Raw genomic sequence first — 23,232 nt, forward strand, 5'->3', positions numbered from 1 at the left:
GGTGGCACCAACATGCCATGAGTGTCATGGTTTGACAAAACAGTGATGTGCACCTATACTCAGACTCACAGAGGAAGAAGAAAGCTGCTGGAGTGAGTACATGGAACAAGTCGACTCAAAAATCATTGCAAATTTGCTTTAAAGTAAATACATTACATAACAACAACACTGCAACCATTTAATGGCACAGTATTCAAAGGCTTAAATGGTGGCTAATGGGGATCTTATTCATTTCTGTCAAATAAGCAGAAGGTGGAGTCTCTGTCCTCTGTCAGTGGACGTCGTATTTCCCTCCCGTTATCTGCTTATTAGAGCCTCATAAAACGGGACAGGTGCAGCCATCAAATGAGCCTCTACTCTTCCTATCCTCACACACTTTGCACACACAAACGGATGTGTACTGCTTTTGTTCCATGAAAAGGCCCCAGTTGAGTCATGTGTGTATGAGCGAGTGGGGGGTATGGTTACGCTACATACAGCGTGTTGGTGACATTAAAGCTTGGAAGAAATTGTGTGAGTCAAAGACATGAATGAAGCTGTAGCTCTGTTTATATCCGTCATTATGTTGTCACCAAATATGTGGCCGATAAGAGTCATCCCTCCATTTTCTACAGAGAAAACAAGAACACGTTAGATGTATGTAAACTGGATGTCTTCGGGTTTTCAACTAGTGGTTAATCAACATAAGAATATGGCATTTAAGTTTTTTCTTGGACTTCATGAAATTGGGAATCTCTTTTTTTCAACTGCTATATTGTTTTAAAAAAACAAATCAGTGAATTAAGAATATTAATTAAATTTGCATTTAAATATTAAAAATATTTAAATATTAAAAATATTTAAATGTAATGGTATTAATGGGGCTAATGATTTTTCTCATTTTCTCATTTCTCATTATCCTCTCATTTTTATTGAGTTATAAGCACATTAACACCATACTGGGTAACTTTATTTTCATTTTTTCCCAAATCACCTAATGAATGCTTGAAGACGCACGTCTGCTATATGCAGATTATTTATCAGTGTGCACTGTAGAAAAACGCGTTGAAAAGTGTTTTATCACCATTTTATTTTAAAATTTAGAGAAGTTGATACAATAAAAATAGTTTTTCTATAAGCTAAAACATCACTGATCATCAAGTCCATTTAGACGTAGACTGATTAATCAGTTCAGTCGATTAATTGGGCTAATATTTGCCATTCATTAATAATCAGCATTAGCGGATTATTATTTAGTGGATTAGCATTAAATAATTGGTGGGTAATTACAAATTACAATACTTTAGTGCATTGCAGTGGAGATGTAAATGTGGATTGGAGAGAACGATCATTAGTGTAGTTCATTAACTGGTGACTAAAATTAAGCAACTGTTTTGTATTATTTTTTTATAGTTAAAGAGTTATATTTCATCTGATGGAGGAAAAAAAAATCGGCTACATATATGGGCCAAAAAAAAACCAACTGCATCAATTATTGGCTGCTCTGATTTCTATGAATCAGCATCGGCCATAGAAAAACCCATATCGATGGAAAAGTCTGTTTGTTTTGTTTAATTTCTTTGGTTGAATTGACCACATACTGTAATAATAATAATGAGTGTGTGAGCTCTTATATAAAGATTTAAAAGCTGTGGGAGCCAGTGTCACATGCAACAAGTGCTTTTGGTTGGAATTAAACCAGTGATGAAACCTGGACACCCAATGAAAGAAAACAACAAAAATAAAACAATATTTCTGCTGAAATGTTTCAGCAGACGGAAAACTACCACCCATTATTTATAATGATACACCGTACAAAAGGAAAAATGGCAGCTGCATTTTCCCCTTGTTTGACGTCCAAATTTTTTTTTATGTAGATTTAAAAGGTGTTTTTTTTTATAAATGAAGTGCTTTTTGTTTTTCAATAAACAGCAAATGCTGTTTAAAGTGATCAAATTGTACAAGAAACGGCAGCCGATTTGAAATAATCTTTCTGTGTTTATTACATACAAAGAGCAAAGAAATGTGAAAGTATCAACATAAATGAGAAACAGAAAAAAACCCATGTTTTGTACAGAAGTGTTTTTTTGGTTTGTGGACACCAAAGTAAATCTTCAGCCTGTTTCTTACTGCTCATTCAAAGCTCAAAACCTTTCACTCACATACACTGTGCTCCTCTCCTTCTCCCAGTCACTCATTGTAACGAGACAGTTTGAGTCGGGGAATGATGTTCATGGACTGCAGCTCCTGAAACAGCAGCTTGCAGGCGTACGGGATACGTAGAGAAGAGACGTGACAGGACGACTTACAGTAGTGACACCTGGGAAGAAGAAACGAAAATCAGACCAGAAGACTGTTGACATTCTTCAGAATACTGGGCCTCAACAACCCTATGCTCTAGCTCCATTAACCAGGCATTGTGAGAGGTGCTAAAATATTATAGCCAACATATATTGAAACTTTCTGGCATGAGCATATTATGGTGTTAAAACTGATAATTGTTCACCTATAAACCTTACTTTCATCATGTTAAATCTCTTGTCCACTAGGACGAGGTTTCTGTGGAAAAACTGAATCAACTTATGACACAAAGGAACAGAGTTATTTTGTATCCAAAACGCTGCAGTTTACTATAAACAACACTAACTTTGAGATAACTTTGAGTAACAGCATCTTGTTACTGCAGCTTTTTTATGACGGTGATCAAACACGAAACGCTAGGGTCATGAAAGTTGTCTGTTGACTCTTGACACAAATCAACAGCTCTCATAATGTTACCTGTCACCTCAAGGACATGAGGCAAGAGCTTTTCACCTGAAACAGGAGACAGGTCTCGAAAACATAAAATGACATCTACCTTAAAAAGTCCAGTGCGAAAAAATTAGTAATATCTAATAGTGAGACTGCAGCAAACTCCTCTGCTCACTCCTGCATTTAACAAACTCATCAGAGAACTATAGTAGCCATCAAATAGCAGAAATAATGTTCCTTTGTGCAGTAGCTAAAGGCACTCTCTGGCTGGTTGGCCATAGAAAAACTTATTCCAGAAAAACCAACATTTTTAATTCTAAAGTGATTACACATTTACACGTACATACTTATGGGTTGTATATTCAGTTCCTGCCAATAAACAATCATTAATGTTACACACTGGACCTTTTAATATTAAATTATTTCCTTAATCCAGTTTAAATTTGTGACAAAAAATACAGAAACAGTAGCCAATAAGTGAGTCAGGTGAGGTCACTTAGAAATGACAAAAATGCCAGTTATTAGCATTTTTTAGTAAAAAGACTTGTTATGAGTAAATGACAACAGCTCTGTGTTTACACAACAAGCTGGGTTAGGGTTATCCACTGACTCCCATGGTTCCGTCATCCACATTCATGTCAACTTCAGTTTCCATTTCACGACAAAGCAGCAGTTGTGAACTACAATGCTACATTTTAGCTCTGCTGTTATCAAGCTTACCACCCAGAGTATCCCAACAGGCCACACTGTCCGCACACGTCCACTTCAAAGGCGTCACTGGAGATCATGAGACGCTCCAGCAGTAACATGCTTGCTCCATAGCCGATCAAACAGTCACGCTCCATCTCGCCCAGACGCAGACCTCCGTCTCGGGAGCGACCCTCTGTCGGCTGCCTGTTGGCCACGACACATTCAGGGAAAACAGACCGGTGAGACAGATATAGGTATAGTTTGTTAATCCAGCTGCTCTGTATGAGAAGGTTCAAATGGTATACTTTTTGATTAAAATATGCTTCATTCTATTGTAAAAGTCCAAAGTTTTGACCTGGTGAGAACAGCTCGAGGGCCTCGGGCTCTGGCGTGCATTTTGTCGAGGACCATGTGCTTCAGTTTCTGATAATACACCGGTCCAAAGTAGATGTAAGCCTCCAGTGGTTCTCTGAGGAAAATACAGCCGTCAAACATATACATCGAGCTAATTTTACAATATGTATTACAACACATTTTTATCAGATATAACTATATATCAAAAACAATGATTGGAACCCTTCTGTGTTCTAATAACGTGATATTTCTCATTACTATTGAGTTTTTTTCCCTCGGACTGAAGCGATCGTCTATAAATTACAGTGGTGTTACCGTCTTTTGGAAATGCAGATGAGGAAGAAAACTTGAAAAAACATCAGGAGGACTGAATATTATTCTACTTATTCAAGACGACTACCCTTCTTAACCAAAGCACCTAAGTACATGCATTATTAAAAGTGTTGCTCTCAGTCAGATCAAACTTCTTCTAAAGGTGAGAAAGCACAAACCTCAACCAAGGCAGCTCAGTTTTCCTAGTGTTAATATGGATCAAGATTCATAATAGGGTAGTAATGAAGATATTAAAAACTCCTCTATCTTGCAAGGTTAACAATGTTTTAAAACAATCCTGATTTGTATCACCAACAAAATCTGATCCTTTCTTCCTTGGGCCATAACCTACATGAGAAAATTTCATCAAAATCCTTTACTTTGAGATTTTATTTTTTAACTCACAAACAGCTGGGCAGTAACATGACGTGTGTTACAGAGATAAAAATAAACTTTTTATTACCCAGTGATTCCGGAGGTGACGTAGTCTTTGCCCTGGTAGTTGTATCCGTATCGGATGAGATCCTCACAAACATCCTTCACTTTGCTGCCTCCGAAGGCCGTGCCATAGTGAAAGCGTCCGTCGAGGACTCCCGCCTTCCCCGCCAACAACTCAATCAACTTTCCCACCTGACAGAACAGAATCAGAAACACAGATGTAAATGAAAAGCTCTGTTCAGTGCAGTCACAAAGCATTTGAAGCCTCTTTGCACATTTTTGTTGCAGCTTTATGCTTCAATTTAAAAAAAAAAATTCCACTCATATTTTCGTTTGCTAAAGGTTCATCATATATAGAGTAAAGATTGTTAACACTGTAAGTGGTCAGACACTATTGGTGATCTTTAAGATGTTCCTTCTCCCTGATTAGACTCATTGGATCGCACATGTTCCCTGGAAAGATGCACAGTAGTCCCTGTACAAAATGTTTCACAGTTGATGACACAAATTTAAAGCAAAAACCAAATAACAAGGTCAAAAGAACAGCCTGCAGAGACAGGACTGTGTCAACACAGAAGTCTGGAACAAGCAGGACACTTAGTAGAGCTGGCCGACTGAGCAGACGGGGGGAGCAATGGGGGGGGGAGAAGAGAAATTGCCCTTAGATTCCATCACCTCTTTTATAATGTAAAGACAAGGGGTTTATCGCTTCTTATAGTTTACTATTTTACATTTAAAATAAATACATATATTGAAATAATAATGACAAATAATGCCAGAAGCCTGTCAAGCCATAATTCTTAAACACATTTTTCCTTGCACAACTTATTGAGTCTAACCTCTTTCTGAATGCACTGTACAGTAGCATCCAAATCCTTTTGGGGTCCAGTTTTTGTGATTTGTGATGTAAATCACAAAAGATAAACAAAAAAACAAAACAAAAAAAATCACATGTTCGGGGTGAGCTGCTCAGGCTCTGAGACTAAGGATGACTGATTTCTACAATTCCATTGAGGTCACACCCACAGGACCCCTGACCCTGTCACATAAAAGGAAACACCTACTCTCATTTCACTGTCAGGCCACAGAAACATCCTCCCGAGCCAAACATTTCTGAGTCTTTTCCATGACAACCACTGCCTGCAAATACATTGGCACTGACAACTTCAGCAATAAAGATTATTCACGTTTTTATAGCGTCGGGGACAAAAAAAGCAGGCACATACGGGGGCCAAGTTTCATGTCATTCACATTCAGCACCACTATGTTCTGTGCATGTTTGATAAAACTTCCACACGCTGCTACAGGAGGCGGCTTCGCTGGCAGCCGTCTCTGTAGCAACAAATATCTGTTTGTGAACAGTGAGACTGCTGCTTAGTGGCGTCAATGGACGTGTGCTGTGGAAGCCAATGATAACCGAGAGAGGAGAGGAGTAGGATAATGAGGGTTTTGTCTCTGAAGAGCAGAGACAAACTTGACGGTCAACACAGACTCTAAGCTCTAAATCATAAATATTCAGGTTAGGTTTTGAAGCAGGCAGGTACAAAAGGTATCCCAGAAGAGCAGTGTTAATGTGTTTTGTGTGATCTACATGTAGGTGAAGATGAATTTCATTTCTGCTTCACTGCCCTGTGTTCAGTGAAATAATTACCGTAGATTTATTTTAGTGATCCGATTTGTGAAACATTACATTGGTTACTTACTTTAGAATGAAATTAGAGAGATTTATAGGAAATGTGTGGATATTAAAGAAGAGCATGATGTGTCCAAATTAATGACTGCTTTTCTTCTACCTTTGGGTACTATGCATGGGAAATTGTGGATGGGTATACTGCAGTCAACTTTGTATTGTTATTGTTGGTGTCTTGTATTGGCTGGGCAATGACACTTAAATAAACCAATCAATCAACTACCCTTTTAAGAAGAAAATGCCAAACTTTATCAGCTAACAAGCGATTATTGGCTAGTTTTCCTCTTTAATATCACAGAGTATTGGATAAATTTGGTTTTTGAGCTGTCAAAACAAGGCTCTGAGAATTTTTGATCCAAAATCATTGTATCTTATAGAAAGAAACTACAAATGAATCAAAAAATATTCTAATAATTTTGTGGTGACAAAATGTGAAGAGTTCTACCGTCATTCTGGAGGGATATCCGTGAGGGTTCATGATAATATCCGGACAGATGCCCGTGTCACAGAATGGCATGTCCTCCTGCGGGACGATGAGACCACAAACACCTGAGAGACACAAAAACAGAAAAACAGTCAATGTCCACATCTGTGTGTCTGCACTTTTCAAGTACACTTTTTGAAGTACATGCATCCACTTTAACGTTTTCTCTTCTGTTTAAGCAGGCAAACTGATGCAGTAAAGGTCCATTTAGAAGAGTCTATGGGTAGAAATTGAATATCAGTGTATAATCACATGAAAGTGAAATAAGCCTATTATATGTACTTTAGGTAAGGGCCTTGCTTTACGGGGCAGCCATTTTGTGCCACCACCAAAATTCCCTGATGTGAAAGAAAGACGTCACAAGTTTTTACACACTGGGCCTATAATTTACAAATCAACAGGAAACTGAACAAAAATATCTTAAATCTTTTGCCTTTTAAAGAAAAATAATACCAAAAGAAATACAAGTCAGGATCTGGTGCCAGTTTTGGATGCTAGTTTTTGTTGTTGATTTTTTTCACATTTGACAGATTGACAAATCAATCAAAACACTTAAGAGTATCATGTGGAAAAAAAAGTTGGCAGCAGGTTTGATTCTTTTAAGCCCACTGACTGAAGTGACCACCCAGATCTGCAGCAAACTCCAAGAAAAACTGTTGTTTTTGTTGTGTGTCTTGCAGCTGGAAGCTTGGTGTGGACCTGAGGCGGAACATGACATTTCCATACCCATGTGGACAGACGGGGTCTTCTTTTGATTCACATGACATGGGGGGACAAGCCCTCTGGTAGCCTGGAGTTTAAGTGTGAGTGCAAATGTTTGCCGAGGGGCCGAAGCACTCTTCCCAGGCCAGGGTAAACAGATTGTAGGCCCATTTGCAAATGAAAAAAGAGAATGAGTAGAGAAGAGAAGGAGAGCAGGAAGTGGAGAAAGGTGCTTAGTGCGACAGAGAGACCAGGATTACACACCCATGACTTTCAGCTCAACTCAGAGGAAGTACTGGGGATCAACTGGAGAGGAGAAATTGAATCTGAGCACGTGGGAAAAATTCACTATTAGCCGTCTTGTCAGCGACACAGTGCACAGCAGACTGTTGATGCCATTACAGGACACAGCAACAGGATGTTGACTGGGAACAAGTGCAAAGATTTAGTGGAAAGTCATCCAACAGCAGGAAGAAGGTGAAAGGAGAAGAGAAAAGGCAAGTGTGACAGAGCCAGGAGTGAAGGGGGGGGGGGGGGGGGGGGGGGGGAGACATTAAAAACAAAGAAAACAAAAAAGTTTGAAAATCAGGCTAAGTGAGTGAGATGAAAGAGATGAGGAAATAAAGTGGAAAATGGATGGTAGAGAAGGTGAACAGAAAGATTCGGAGAGAGACAGAGAGAGTGAGAGAGAGAGACACTAGTTCCCATAGCAGACATCCTTGGTGTTGTTTGTTTTGTGTGAAAGTGAATGATAAAAGAGGCATGAAATCAGCAGAGAAAGGCAAGACAACAGCAAGGGTTCAGAGCCCTCCATCACAGCTCATACAGCTCCACACTGGAGGCTCGCACAATGGAACCCTACTACTGACAACCTCTCCACCTCCTCCCCCACCTCCACAGCTGTGTGTGTGTGTGTGTGTGTGTAACCAGTAAATAATTAACTTATTCTGCTCTGCTGACCAGGACTTATGAGACTAGTCATGAGTCACTGGGAGATCTACCACTGAGGCCAAATTCACTTCTAATTAAATAATAAAAACTTGTTTTGGGATTTCTTTTTATATATTTGACAGGCAGGAAAGCGCAGTTATTTTGACAAAGGAAAAAAAACCCAGCTGAAGCAAAAGTGCAAGTTTTTATGAGCTTCTCTGGCTTATGAACTTGCAGTGAACACCTCAACGTGACTCCACAGAACTCTGATTAAAAAACTAGCGATACATCAGTCACACATCTGGGGCTCTCCATCCAGATCTCCTCCTGCTAACCCACCGATGACCCCTCACTCTTCGTCATTATCTGAGACAGAAGACATTGTCCCATCCTAAGCTGACCGCTCAGTGGCCACTGCGTTAATGAAGAAAGTAAATTATGCATGGCGCCAGTTAGCTTTTTGATTAAAACATCATACAAGCCCTCTATAGGGGAGGTGCTGCGAAACAATGGAGGTTGTAAACACTTTTCCCCCCAGTAGCAGCAGAATACTGCTGTGGTGTAATAAATTTGCATAGTCTGGCACAGGACAAAGAGCCAATTAATTGAAAAGAGCTCTTGAGAGATGAGGACAGGGGGGCAGTGACGGAGCAACAGCCACTGGGACTTGACTCAACAAACCCTCTGACACAGAGACGACCACTGAATTTCTTTTTTGTCCAGTCATTTACAATTTTTCAGCAGGTTCTAATTTAGCCTGGAATGGTGATTAAGTATGAAATGCTTTGTTTTTTTTTAGCTCAACCAGTTCATTTCAGAGAGAGACGACAGTGTGAACGTGCTAAGGTCGGCACCTTTCTGTCCGTGGCGACTGCTGAATTTGTCTCCTATCTCTGGTCTCCTGGTCTGCCTCAAGAGGATCTTGATGAGGAAAGCATCTTCAGCATTGGATGAAATCATGACCTTCTCGATGTACGAGTCTGTTGAGCCCTTATAGCTACAAACACACAAAAAGTTCAAATTAAATTAAATGCAGTTTTTGTCAGAAAATTCAGCTGAACTCACATTGCAGATGGGTCCACAGTGAAGTGACACCAGCTGAGCTCACAGTGAAAGTGTTTGGGTGGGTGTGGTGGAGGAGATGATGTGCACTCACCTGATGGGCACATCTCTGTACTGGGGCTGGCCTGGCTGGGTACTGCCCTCCAGTGGTGTCTGAGTGACAGTTGGCATGGACTTGTTCACCAACACCTGCTTGTTCTCGACTTTCTCACCTGCACCAGACACAAGACAGGTTAAAGGAGGAGTACTACATAACTTTACATAAAAGGCCATTACTGCCTAGACTGGGCCATATTAAATCTCTTACTTTCAACAGTGTAAACAAATCTACAGTCTCATGCAAGCGGATATTTCTTTTAAAATGTGCATTTTGGCATTGTCATGCACACACACGCCGTGGGTTAGGTCTCTGAAAACACACATTTTTGAAAAACTGTCAAGGTCAAAAGTTTCACAATCTGTTCACAATGTTTATGTGTGTAAAAGAAAACATTTGTTTTTGTCTTTTTTTCCCACCATGCAATTGTGTCATCATTGTGTTTGATATCAGTGCGACATCAAATCATGTTTGTTTACAATAGGCAAGTTGTGTAATGGTATCAGACAAAGCCAAAGTGTTAGCATTGCTAAATGGAAGTTTTAACAATATATTAATACGCAGTTTATATGCAGGTATTAATCTTTTATCCATCTCTCTTCTGATTGGCCATTAAGACTCTGTCTCTAACTGTGCCTACACTCACTGTGCCATGATACTGCCTTTTTCTGGTTGATGGTGTCAGCATATCAACATAAACAGAAGGTGCGATGGATATATAAAGAAGGATTCTCAGCTGAAACTGTCACAGTTTGTCAGAACTTGATTTTTGGCTACTTTGCTGTAGAAATGTGTTGACACAATAACAACCATTATTTGCTTACATAATTATAAGTAAGCAAAAATATGGGAACAAATATTTACACTACTCTACATGGCAAAAGGCGAAAAAAAGCTGTGCAGTTAAATGACTCCTCAAATTTATGATAATTAGAGTAATTTAGTGTAACAATTAGCTTTTGGTAAGGAATAGCAAAGCATACTGGGCCTTCCACAAGCCTGCTGCTACTCACCCGGGGAGCAGATGCCATCAGCATCCAGGATGTTGTGCCTCCAGATGGGCTTTCGTGTGGCAGCATCCAGCATTGGCCCCATCACCTTGTCAAAGGTCTGGTTGGTGTAACGCCGCAGCGTACACTTGGCATTTTTATAGACGAGGCAACGACCAAACCCTGCAGAGATAAAGTTTGCAGAGATTAGACTTTCTGCTACCTGACCATGTCGGTGATTAGAGAAAGTGCTGCTTGTCAGGTCAGGTCGATCTCACCTCGGTCAAGTGAGGCTTTGTTGAGGACCAGAGCGTCTTCTATGTCGTAGCCACTGTAACTCATGACAGCCACAGTGGCGTTCTGACCAGCAGGCAGCTTCTCAAAGTCGATAAGCTCAATGGTTTTTGTTTTGACCATTGGCTTCTGAGGATATGCCAGCAGGTACATCAGAGTGTCGATGCGGTTCCTCTGGTTGTAACCAATAGTCCCTGAAGAGAGGGGACATGGTGAACATGATATCTGCTATACCTGTTAAAATGATATGAACTCACTGACACTCAAACAAGTGATGGTATACAAAAGAGTAAAGCACATGTCAAGTGTCTAAGTGTTATAAAAGGGTATCTATACTAATGTCAGGTGGGGCAAGGCATGGTCTGGTCATCACTATCACAGAGCAGCGCACTAGAGGAATGGGGTGAGGTATGGCAAACAGCCTGGTCTGAAAGCCTTGACATTTGTCAGATGCTATTACTTCACAATCAAGCTACAAGCACAGCGTCTGTGATAATAGGCTGGGGCCACACAGCCAGATTTGCACATGTATGGGGCTGTCCACACAAAAACAGACAAGGCAGAGGATATTGTGCCAGATATAGTTCCAGTCTGTGTTTTTGTAAAGATGGGGGGGACAGACAGAGGTAAAGCAGTGGGTTGGGGGGGGTGTGGGGTGACAGAGGTTCTTACGAATGTTAGCAGTGCCGTTTGGGGAAGTTTTGGTTACCAAGGAGCTGCGGGTGCTCACTCTGTGGTCTTTCGCAGCTGAGTACACTGACCCCCTGAGCACAGCCACAGCAGACACAATGAATTGCTAATGACACTCTGGGTGACTGGCAGGGAAAGGGCCTCAGCACACACACGCACAATGGAGGAACTACGCAAGAGCCCCATGTTTGATGTCCAAATGTGTGTGCGTGCACGCGCACACACAGAAACACACACACAAAAACACTCAATCACACATACAAATGTATTCTGACAAGAGGTAGAGCAGGAGCAGAGTTTTGGGGGAGCTGAACCAGCGGGCTTCTTGTATCTTTGTTATTTGTTATTCTAATGACCTTTTGTAAGATTTTAACCTGTGCAAACAAAACTTTAAACTCTGAACCAGCAGACTTAGGAGGCTTAAGATTGGTGTTCATGTAAGATTAAAATTACTGTAAGTAAGTGTGTGCATTTCTCCGTGTGTGCTCATGTGGTAAACACTGCAGCTGTGTGAAGAATGTTTGAGAAGAGATTTCTGATCCTCACACTTTAATGAGTGCTTGCTGAGTGGAGTCACCTGCTCAGCTGTGTCACACTTACCCATAGCCTGCTTGCCCATGGCACACTGGTATGTGTTCCTGGGTGACTGGTTGTGGTGGGGGTAAGGGATGAGGCCGGCACACACCCCGAGCAAAGTGAAGGGCTCGATCTCCAAGTGTGTCGTGTCTCTGCAGACAAAAAAAATTAATACATACAAATGGAAATCAACAAAGGAGGATCTCTTTCTATTTTTTTTTTTATGTCAGCAGAATCATTCTTCACTCACTTGTTAATCATGTATTCATACAGGGCAATCTGACAGTCATTTTCTTCATTGACATCCAAATACTCAACTAGGCCCTCGTGCAAGAAATCCTCAAAGGTTCTGCAGTGAAAGAAAGAGTTTTAAAGCAAAGTATCCCAAACCTTTCATGTTCAAGATTACAACGATCTGGAAGACTGAGAATCTTCACAGACAAAACAAACTCTTGTGTCCCATATCACAAAATATTACTTATATATTATTAAATATATTATATATATTACTGCATTTTTTGTAAGACTTGATACCAACTTAAATTCAAAATATTTTTTTGATAAATGGACCACAACTTCATTTTGTGCGTTATATAATAAATCGCAAGTCAAATACTTGTTGGCAATTTGTTTGGTAACACAAAAAAAATATAAGAAAGCTGATCATTAAAATGTATTTTTTAAACTTATTTTTTTTTAATATCCAGAATGATGTGCAAAGCATGTTCCAGATAACTCTGCCAGCCTCACCTGTAGCCCTGTGACAGATCTTCAATATGTTTGTTTTTCACCATAGGCTGCCCTTTCTTCACTATTATGTACGGCCTGTATGGAAAGAACACAACACATTCAAATTTGCCTTAATATGCATTTGTTTCCTGCTTTCAAAGCTTTCACTACAAGTTTGCAGTTGCTTTCCCACCTGCAGAGGCGTCCTCCATCAGACGAGATGTAGACACAGCGGTCGGTTAAATTGGTGGAGATGGACACAAACTCGGTGATGAAACCAGCACGGCGCATCAGTCTGAAGGTGCTGACCAGTTTATGGTGGTCTCTTATCACACCCAGAATGTTACCTGTGGTAGAAGTACAGACCGACAGAAAAACAGGTGTCAAGACAGGGTTGAAGCACACTTTTACAGAAACACTAAAATGATGTTAAAATCACCTTTGAATGTACTGTATCACTCTTGTGTTAAAATATATTTTGTAAACCAAATGAGTTGGTCCTGTACAGAATAAACAAAAATAATTTAGATTAGGTTAAAGGATTAATATTATATTTTGGGTAATATGCTTGTCTGCTTTCATTTTAGTAATTTGAAGAGATTTATCATGCCAACATCTGTAGTACCAATGGGCAGGTTGATGGAATAAGACAAAATAATCAGGTACATACATGGAAAGGTAACAAAATGGGAACAAACGAGAAAAATATATATTAAAAAAATAATATTCACAAATAAGGGGACGCCTTTAGACTCAGTGCGAGTGTAAAGTTGGCTTGCAACCACTGGTTATTTTCATAACTAACCAATATGTCAATTATGTCAAAACAGCAGTGTGAAATACAAAAATATAGTGTTTACCTCCATATTAAACACAGACTACAAGCTAATTTTGAGATGTGGAACCAAGAAATCAACAATTAAAAGTGTAATCAATTCGTTTTCCAGTCAATTCATGAAGTGTTTTAGCTCGACTGCAAACAAGAAAAGAGAGATCCATGACAGATAAAAACAGGTAAGCAGGTCCGTTGTTAAATTTTGACAGAAAATTACATGTAAAAAAACTTTAAGATTAAATAAAGAAGGGGAAAACAGCATATACAGTATATATGGTTGACAACTCTGAGCCTCCATTGCTGGTGAAAGCAGAGCTCAAACTGCCTGCAGGGGTTTGTTCATATCACGTCTGACAGACAAATGACTGGAGAACAGAGGAGACGCTGTGCTCTGCCTCTGTGTGAGGGCACATTTGCACTGAACACACTCTGAAGGGCTTTGACACCTGCTGCTACCAACTAATTAAATGGTATGGCAGCTAATATAATTTGACAGTTATCAGTGCTGAGACAAACATATACAGTAATTAAGGGGCCAAGTTCTGACTCAAGAATAATACCTACTGCTGCCATGAAATTAATGACTTATCAGCCTTCTTGCAAAAAAACAAAATTACCGTCTGTAAAATAAACAGAGTATTTTCCCCCCCTTTATGTTCATAAGCAATGCATTCAAAACATGTAGGATTAGACTTTCTTTTCAAGTGATCTGAAGCAAAAGCATACGCTGTTAATTTTCTCTGCGTTTGTTTATTCATTTATTTATTTAGTTAGTTATTAGGCTGTACTAGTGCAGAGGAGGTTTACCATTAAGGAAGACGAGGAAGACGCTCGGGTAGGAAAGCTCCTCGCCACACAGCAGGTTGACGTCTTCTACACCGAGGTTGAAGGCCAGTTTGATGATGGGACCGTCCTCCATATCTGTGGTGATGTGGGTCATGAGAGCCAAGTTCTTCACCAAACCACATGCCTATACAACCAGACCAATGATGCACAGACAGTTCAACATGTTATATATTTGAATAATGCTACACACCACACAACAGTGTCCTTTTTAAATCACTTCTTAACACTCATTTTATAGACTTTCCTTTATGCGATGCTGTCTTTTTATCCTTTATCTTTTTGCTTTTCTTTCTTTGCAAGCACCTTAAATCAATTTACTAATAAGCTAATAATAATTTCCTTTGTCCTCTAATGTTGCTCCATCTCCCCCTTTTTCCATACCATGATGTGTAAACATGGCCATTAATATTATTTGTGTATGTCAAAGCACTTTGTAAATTGCTGTTTTTAAAGGTGCTATACAAATAAAAAATAAATAAACAGATATTTATGAAAATACAATTAAAATCTGCAGTATTATTGATTTCATATTTTATCATTACATTATTTATTTTATTTTGGAGTTTCTTAACAAACTGTAAAAAAAAAAAAAAAAAAAAAAAAAAAAAAGGTCCAGTGCGTTGCATTTAGGAGAATTGATTGGCAGAAATTGAATATACTAACCACAATAGTGTATAATCACTTTAAAATAAGTGAAACGTGTAGCTCACTCACCTCGCCCTCAGGTGTATCAGAGGGACACAGCATGCCCCACTGTGACGGCTGCAGTGAACGGGGTCCGCTGACCTTCCTGGTCTTTTCAAACTGAGAGGAGATCCTGGTCATCATACCCAGAGCTGAGATGAAGGAGAGACGAGAGAGGACCTGTGTGACACCCTGACGGTCCATCTTAAATCTCTTCAGAGACCAGTTTCCCTGTGGACACAGGAAAAAAAAATCTATTAAACAACATAAATACATATTTTCTGGAACAAAAGGTAAACTATTATATAATATATAATATTTTGGTATAAAATAAGTGTGCCATTTAATCTGGCTTTTGAAACTGGATTTTATTTTTGGAAACCTGTGTGATGTCTTAATACAGAAAAACAGGTAACTTTAAATTTAAATGGTCTGAATTGTGTACCAACGTTTGAAAAGGTCGTCAAAATATGCAGCCAATTTTGAATTGATCTGAAATTCTTATTAATGAAGATTTTCATAAAAAGTGTTCAGTATGGAGTTCATTGTTATCATTAGGAATACACATTCAGCAAGAAAGCTATGGTATAGTGAAGTTACACTTGACCTACGCTCTTAATTGTACTCAACACTGAATTAATTATTAAAAAAAGATTACTTTAAATATTTAACATTGTACTTGGTGTGCAAAGGTTAAAAAAAACTGTATGACAATAATTATAATAGAATATCTAATTACAGAGGGCAAACAACTGACTTTATTACATTCATTCATGTCACACACTCACAGTGGAAATGGCATTGACCATGCCGTTGGTGATCTGATCCTGCCGCATGTGCTTCACCACGTCAAACTGCGCTGCTCTCTGCTTGGGGATGATCTGGTCAGCGATTTTTTTCAGCTCCGAGTTAAACTTCTTGAACAGATCTTCAAACAGCAGTGACAGGAGCTATAAAACAGAGCAGAATACTTTTTTGACTGATATTACCCACAGTGACAGCAACAATTATTTCAAAGTTTGAGTTGCCATTGTTTCTTCACACAGTCTCAGATCTCCTGGCGTGCTGCATCTGCTCATGTCTCTAATCAGCGTTGAGGTGCGTTTACAGTCAGATTTAATCACCAGGTGTGCCAGCTCACTGATAAGCCTGACCTGGCCTCCGGCCCGGGTCCCTGTCCTCCTCTGCCAGGCATACAGGAGGCAACCTCTCTCACAACCCCCATGCACCCTGTGCATTAGCATACATCAAAACAAACAGGCGGCACTGCTTGAAATTAATAAAGAAATTAAGCTTCCGCTGCGCAGCCAGGCCAATTAGTTGAATGTCAGGGAACCATAATTGGAGAGTGAGGAGATTGCTGGCGTTGTTAGTGTGTAAGCCCCCTATTGAAAGAGGGCTCTGTGTTTCCCCTCCTCCCATCCCCTACTCCTTATACAGAGCAGGTTGGGGGGGAAATTAAAGGCCTTAAGACAGCAGTAATTACATTATCAGAGCCGAGCCTGAGGATTAGCTCAATCGCTGCAGTCAAGGCAGCAATTCTATTGTCACGGTGCTGAAAAATCCCCATGCTTCCACAGCCTTCGGATTTTGGTGCCACTGCATATCTCTCTCCTGACAAAGCCAGGCTGAAATACAGGGAGAGGGTGGTGGTGTGTGGAGGGGTGAAAACAAAACAGGGAAAAACAAAGCTGAAGGAAAATAATGAGAGTCTTATTAAAAGAAGGAGGCAGGAACAAAGATGCAGGTGAGAGATCAGAGCTAAAGCGGCCGCTGTCCTCTGGTCTGCTCCTGTGATCCGTTAGCACTGAAGCGTGTGAGCACTACTGCTATGTTTCCATACACATTATTAATAAACATCAAATGTGTTTTGTTTTCTAGAGGTTCTTTGATGAAAAAAAAACAAACCCAGTTCAACAGGGTGCCTTTAATGTCTGAACTGAACTCAGGCTCATTCAGATCCCTGTTGATCAGTTGACAAATTAATAAATACAGTGAACTTAATTAGCCTGATTTTATTAGTTTCATAATGTGAATTACAAGAAAACTAAATGACTAAATGGAAAATGGGTAATGTAATGAGACCACATGGTGCGCTGAAACTGACCTGTCCTGCCAACTCAAGACGTTTGTTGCCATAGTAATCTCGGTCGTCCACCTTGTTGTCTCCTTGAGCCAGAATCACCCTCCTCACCATCACAGCCAGGTAAATACACTTAGCCCGGAAGTTAAACTCCTTAACCTGCAGACAAAATGTAAAAATACTGCATTGTTTGGCAATGTGAAATATAATCACCCGTGATTTTTGTCGACGTGTTTACATACAGGCACATGTGTGAGGATAAGAGATGCCAGCAGCTCTCTGGCCTCCTCCATTTTGGTTTTCTTGGGGCCTCCCCACATGCGCTGTCTCCTCACTTTATTACCGAGGTACCTCAGAGCCTGAGACACAAAGTGGTAGAAACGTTAAAAATGGGAATTTGAATTAAGCATCATAATCATCAAGTAGTGAAAGCCACAAGCTTTATATAATGTGCCAAAAAGAGACTTGTTGGGCAAACTTTCTTAAGCTTTACACTGTGTATCATGTATTTTGGTCTAATCGTCAAAAAACAAATCATTCATATAATTAAATAAGCCAAAAACTTCAAAGAGTCAGTAGTGAATATAGGGAGTGATTTAGGTTAGAAATTATCTGATCAACACTGGAGATAAAGAGGAGCAGGAGAAGATGGACATGACTCCACAGCTCACCTCAGCTGGAGTCAAACCCAGGATGTTTACATCACATGGTCAGAGGTTTAGACTCTCTGACACACCTTCATCACATGACACTTTTAAACAGTGACTGTTAACATATTCTGACTGTGCTTAAATGGTCAGTGGGGTTTGATGACCAGCCCTACACAACAGTTAGAATATCAATTTGATATAAAACAACTGTTGCATTTAAAGGCGAAATGGTTTTAAAATTTGGCAAAAGCCAAGTCATTTTTTTTTTAGAGAGCACAGGATAAAGCATGCATCAGGACTGTGTGAAGTCAAGTGAATCACAAAGGAAATCATGCACATGTGCACACCTGACTCAGTGTGCTCTGAACCCTCTACACAACTATACAAAAGGGCAAAGGTTAATGAGCTTGAAGACTTTCTGAAAGACCACCCACCCTGACCTCTATGATAAATGCATATATAAAAATACATAAAGAAAACACTCCAAGATATATAAGGTTATGACAAGCATATTATTTTAGGACCTAAGTGTACATTACTCAAAAAAAGATGACATTCAAATGTAGTTTAGGCAGATTACTTACCATAATCTGATAACTGTTTCTTCAGCCTTATCTGCCTTTAATTATATAGATTTAGGCCTCATTGTGCACCATACAATGACCCAATGAATACCATGAAAAGGCATCATGGGGGCTGGCAGACATACAAACACGAGAGCTGCAGCGACCGGTTGCTAGGGAAGCAAATATGGCCTCATCACTGAATCAGTGGTTCATTTAACAACATAATCTTTATGAAAAACAAATTGGCTCACTGCATTCACCTGCAGATGTGAAAGAAAAGCCATGGGTATCAAGACTAGCCCAAGAGATACATTACTTAACAGGCTGATAAAATATATACCACAGAGAGAACTCACAGAGACAAAGGAGACAATGTTAATAGGCTAATATCAGAGATCAGAGCTCAGTGAATTCAACTGCTCTTTTATGCATACTGAAAATTCTGTTTATATGAAATTGTCTGGATAAGTTTTCACTTCAGGACAAATTAAGTGAACTAAAATTTTTGTTTTACATAAGTTTGATTTCACCTTCTTCTCATCATTGGTTCAAGTATTTTGATAAATCAGAAAACTTATTTTGAAATTGTTAAAATCCACAAACTGATTATCAAAAATAGAAGATTAATTTTGTAATTAATAATAGATGAATCGAGCCCTAGTTTGAAGGATCCCACATAAACCAAAATGTGAAGTTTATTTATTAACACTGTGGAAAACTGAGCAGTCTTGGCTGAGGTTTGCACTCTGAGTCTTTTCTCTAATTTATAAGAAATTTCATTATCGGCAAATTCACATGAAATAAAAACTAATCTCACTTCAGAGGGTCTGTGACTTATAAACTGACTTGTAAAGGCTCATTTCAGCTACATCCCTCTGCTTTAGCAGACATGGATCATTGAGTTACCTGAGTCTGTGTAAAGATCTGGGCTTTCTGACATTCCTCTAGACTCGGAGCAAAGCTGGCCATAACGTGTTCCTCTGTACCAATCATCTGCACAATCTCCTGGTCACTCTCTACACCCATACCCTGTGAGAATGACAGGAAAAGGTTGCATGAGTACTGAAATGTAAGGTGGAAACCAAGCAACATAAAACAGCATTTGGGAACTGCACTGAAAATTAAATATATGTAAATGAAAAATAAATAAAAATACACTTAATTTGTGTGACTAGATCAGACCTTGCTGGTGAGGTGAAATGAAAAGGTGAGTCAAATGACATGAGTGTGTGCACAGAGAGGGAGAGGTGGACTAGAAGACATAAGGTTGTCTGACATTTGCTTATGGAAATGTGAGGCTGTGGGAACTTGTTCGTCTGCCCCACACTGGAACTGGACGAAGTCACAGAGGACATACAAGAACACAGCAAACAGAGTGAGTGAGTAAACTGGAGCTGAAGTCATTATCCTTGGGACACAAACACTCAACACTCACAAGTTGACATGTTTGGAGAGATTTGTCCTCAGAGGAGAAGGAGTTAATGTTGCCAGCTGGCTCACTGACATTTTCAGTGAGGGTAAAGGGCGCCACAGGAAAACGATGAAGACGTACTACTACTGAAAATACTGACTTCTAACCATTTACTTCCTTGTATCGAAACCTCTCACCAAATGCATGCATCATTTAAACACAGTTACACATAAGACAAACAAGTTACAGCACAACATCAAATTTTAAAATGATCACCCACTTTATCTAGCTGTCCTGTAGCACCCTCTAGTGGACACATCAGTTTTGTCAGTGCACCTCATCAAAATCTCCTTTACCTTGAATATGATGGCAATGGGAGCGTCCTCTGACAGTGTGTTGTGTCTCAGGTAGAATCTGCCTTGTTTAACGATCATATTAGTTCTGCTTTTCTTCTCATGTGTCGAGCTGGAAATAAAAGGAAAAGATTAAAAATAAGTTTAACAGCAGTTTCACCTCTCTTTTTCCTTCTCCCACTTTCTTAGTTTTTGTCACACTGTTTGTGCTTTTTAGTTGCCCGTAATGGTCACTTTAAAAAAAAAAAGTTTTATTTTTAATTTTCCTTTTTTTTCTAATTCAATTTTATTCAGTTCTTTAATTACTACATATATGCAACAGGCCTACCAAAGAATCTGACGGGGAGGGTATGTGTGTTTTGAATGTCTGAACAATTTGTTTTTAAATTGCATTTAGTTATTTTGTCGTTTGTATTTTTGTTGCAGAAATTATAAGGTGACCATGAGTGTCATGAAAGGTGCCTGATGGATAAAATGTACTAGGTCCATATTTTACCAGTGTATCTTAATTAGGAATCAACTCAAACCAGAATAAACTTAAAAGTGAGGTTATAGTACCTGGTAACTGAGGCACCAACTGCACCTTTTCTGTCCTGCTCCACAATGATTCGATTCTTGGACAGTTGCTCCTGGATCAGAATGACTTTTTCCTGACCTTTCACAATAAAATATCCACCTGTGAAAAAAATAAGTGTGCTGTCATCACTACAGGGAATGAACACCAGTAGTATTGCTGTTGTGGTGTCCGTGAGTCGAAAGATTATTTAAGTTCATATTGTGAATGTGTACCTGGATCCAGAGGACATTCATTCAGTTTGGAAAACTCCATGGGTGTCTTTCCACTGAGAACACAATTGGAGCTTCGCAACATGATCGGCATCCTGAGAAAAGCAAAAAATAGGAGTGATGGAAGGCCCTGCTTAAATGCAGGATTGTTGCATGTTGTGAAAAACTAAACATGACTCCTGTCGTTTGTACTCTGAAGATCAAATGTTAGAGTTAAAAACGGTGAAAGAAAAGGACTCAGTGGAACAAAACAAAGAGGTGGTAATACCTTCCAATGGGTAGGGCATTTCGAATGATTCTCTGACTGCCGCGCGTATACTCTATGTCCACAGTGATGGGCGCCGAGTAGGTCATGTCTCTAAGACGACACTGAGAAAACAGGAACCATGAGCTGGATCTCGACATTATAGTTATTGGACTGTTGTATCATCAGCCAAACACTTTAGTTAAACCAAATGATAAACATTCAGTGTGCAACATGAAAATATTGCTTCTGCTCTTAATAGTGAAATGATCTCACCTCATGTGGAGATACTGGTCTAGTTACATTGAAGCTTTCTTCAACATCAGGCATGCCAACATAGATATTGAGGTATCTGCAGGAAAAACATAGAAACAGTATGTCTATGTGATGTTGCTTGTGTTTTCTACTCTGAGATACAGCAGACAAAGACTTGACTCACTTGAGGTACCACATTGGATCAGCATCACTCGTAATTTTCTCATTTGCTTTCATTATTTTCTTTATCTGTAAAAAGAACACGCAATCAAACACACACATCAATAAAACAAAAGCATCTGAAACGCACTCAGGTCAAGATCGTATTTTACCTCAACATTGATAAAATAGTTGAATGAGTCGATGTGTTGCTTCACCAGACCTTTCACCTGGAAAATACAGTGTAAAATGAAGTTAAAATTACAATGGGAAGCAAAAAAAAAAAAATGTAGGGACTTGTTAAGCAGTGGCAAACACAAGTTACCAATGACAATTTTAGTTAGTAGGAAACTGACAATACAAAACAGCATATTATCATGATGAATGTAATCCACTGCCAGAATTTGAAACTAGTAGATCATGTTTTAAATATTGTTTAAAATCTATTTCTTTAATTTTTTCATTTATTTATATTTAGCATTAATTTGTTATTTATAATATTTTGGCTCAAAAGTGAAAAACTTTCGAGCACAGAAATGCTAGACATTACAAGATAATGTGGAGAAACACCATGGATCAGCTGTCCTTCCACAAGTTAACCTCCAAAATGAAAGAAACTCAATGGTAGTCTATGCTAAATTAATGTCAAATAACATCTCTTTACTGGCAAGGACACGCTACTAAAGACCCGTCACACTGGCGATCAGACAAGTTTTTGTAAGTAGGAAGCTTCCATTTCAAAATGCAAAACAAACTGGCTGGTCGGTCTGTTCAGGCTGCTATAGAAACATGGAACAAGATTGGTTTTCCTAGCCTTTCATATGCCCCAAAGGACTTTTATGTTACAGTGATTATAAAATTGTACCTATGGTTAGTATATTCAATTTCAGCCAGGTATTTCTCTCTGTTACACACTAAACAGTCAAGTCATTTCAGTATGTGGTGGTTTTTCACTTTGGATTCAGTCTAAATATTTGTTCTGTGACCAACCAGCACTTTTGCGTGTGTGTACATATATAGGTTTAAATGTGTTTCATTACCTTTAGAAAAGCCGGCAGAAGTTTCCATTTTTCCTGTTGAAGAGAAAACACATCATCAGTCTGTTTTTTTGTTGGTTTGTTTTTACAGAAAATGGACAGTAAGTTGCTTAGTTGACACATTTATCTGCAGCAGTGGCTGATAAAGAATGACTTTACAAAATGTCTCCACGCAGACACGGTAGCGGCTTCAGTTATTTAAATCCATAAATATAAACCAAACTAACATGTTTAGTGAGGGTGTCTATAACACTGTTTTTACAGCTCTGTTGTGTTTCTGCCACCACCACCACCACCACGTTAGCTTTTCGTGGCTCGTGGTCTGAAACTTTAACTCCTCATCTGTTAAACTTACCGCTACAGTGTTGACAGGAGCCGCCAGCTCCTGGGGAGTCATGTCGCCAAACTCTCCTGCCAGCACCTCCATGTTTGTTTCTACTATTCCCCTGTAAACGCACTAAACTCTGGTTACATTTCACTGTTGTTGTGCGGCGACGGAAGTCGTTGCAACATGCGTACCCCGCGTGTGCTACACTATGAAACGTCCGTGCGAGTG

The 23,232-nt window shown here is 39.4% G+C and overlaps 1 protein-coding gene and 1 long non-coding RNA gene across 2 annotated transcripts; one reads left to right on the forward strand and one right to left on the reverse strand.

Moving 5' to 3' along the window:
* Positions 1-2: 2 nt before the first annotated feature.
* LOC131470257 (uncharacterized) lies at positions 3-9,217 on the forward strand. The gene is made up of 3 exons (XR_009241873.1): positions 3-92; positions 7,379-7,501; positions 9,130-9,217. It is a non-coding gene; the product is annotated as an uncharacterized LOC131470257 (long non-coding RNA).
* polr3b (polymerase (RNA) III (DNA directed) polypeptide B) lies at positions 1,958-23,220 on the reverse strand. The gene is made up of 28 exons (XM_058645954.1): positions 23,032-23,220; positions 22,680-22,712; positions 21,813-21,869; positions 21,665-21,729; positions 21,502-21,577; positions 21,250-21,350; positions 20,985-21,076; positions 20,754-20,871; positions 20,199-20,307; positions 19,338-19,460; positions 17,458-17,574; positions 17,240-17,374; positions 15,921-16,082; positions 15,163-15,363; positions 14,410-14,572; positions 12,961-13,114; positions 12,789-12,863; positions 12,289-12,387; positions 12,063-12,190; positions 10,757-10,966; positions 10,503-10,661; positions 9,487-9,604; positions 9,185-9,327; positions 6,660-6,763; positions 4,550-4,716; positions 3,776-3,889; positions 3,451-3,624; positions 1,958-2,299 (listed from the first exon to the last, which is right to left on the reverse strand). The coding sequence occupies exons 1-28, from the start codon at positions 23,101-23,103 to the stop codon at positions 2,170-2,172; spliced, it is 3,399 nt and encodes a 1,132-aa protein (XP_058501937.1). The 5' UTR covers positions 23,104-23,220; the 3' UTR covers positions 1,958-2,169.
* Between the last annotated feature and the right edge of the window lie 12 nt (positions 23,221-23,232).

This window comes from Solea solea, chromosome 12 (assembly GCF_958295425.1).
Source record: "Solea solea chromosome 12, fSolSol10.1, whole genome shotgun sequence".
Lineage (NCBI taxonomy): Eukaryota > Metazoa > Chordata > Actinopteri > Pleuronectiformes > Soleidae > Solea > Solea solea.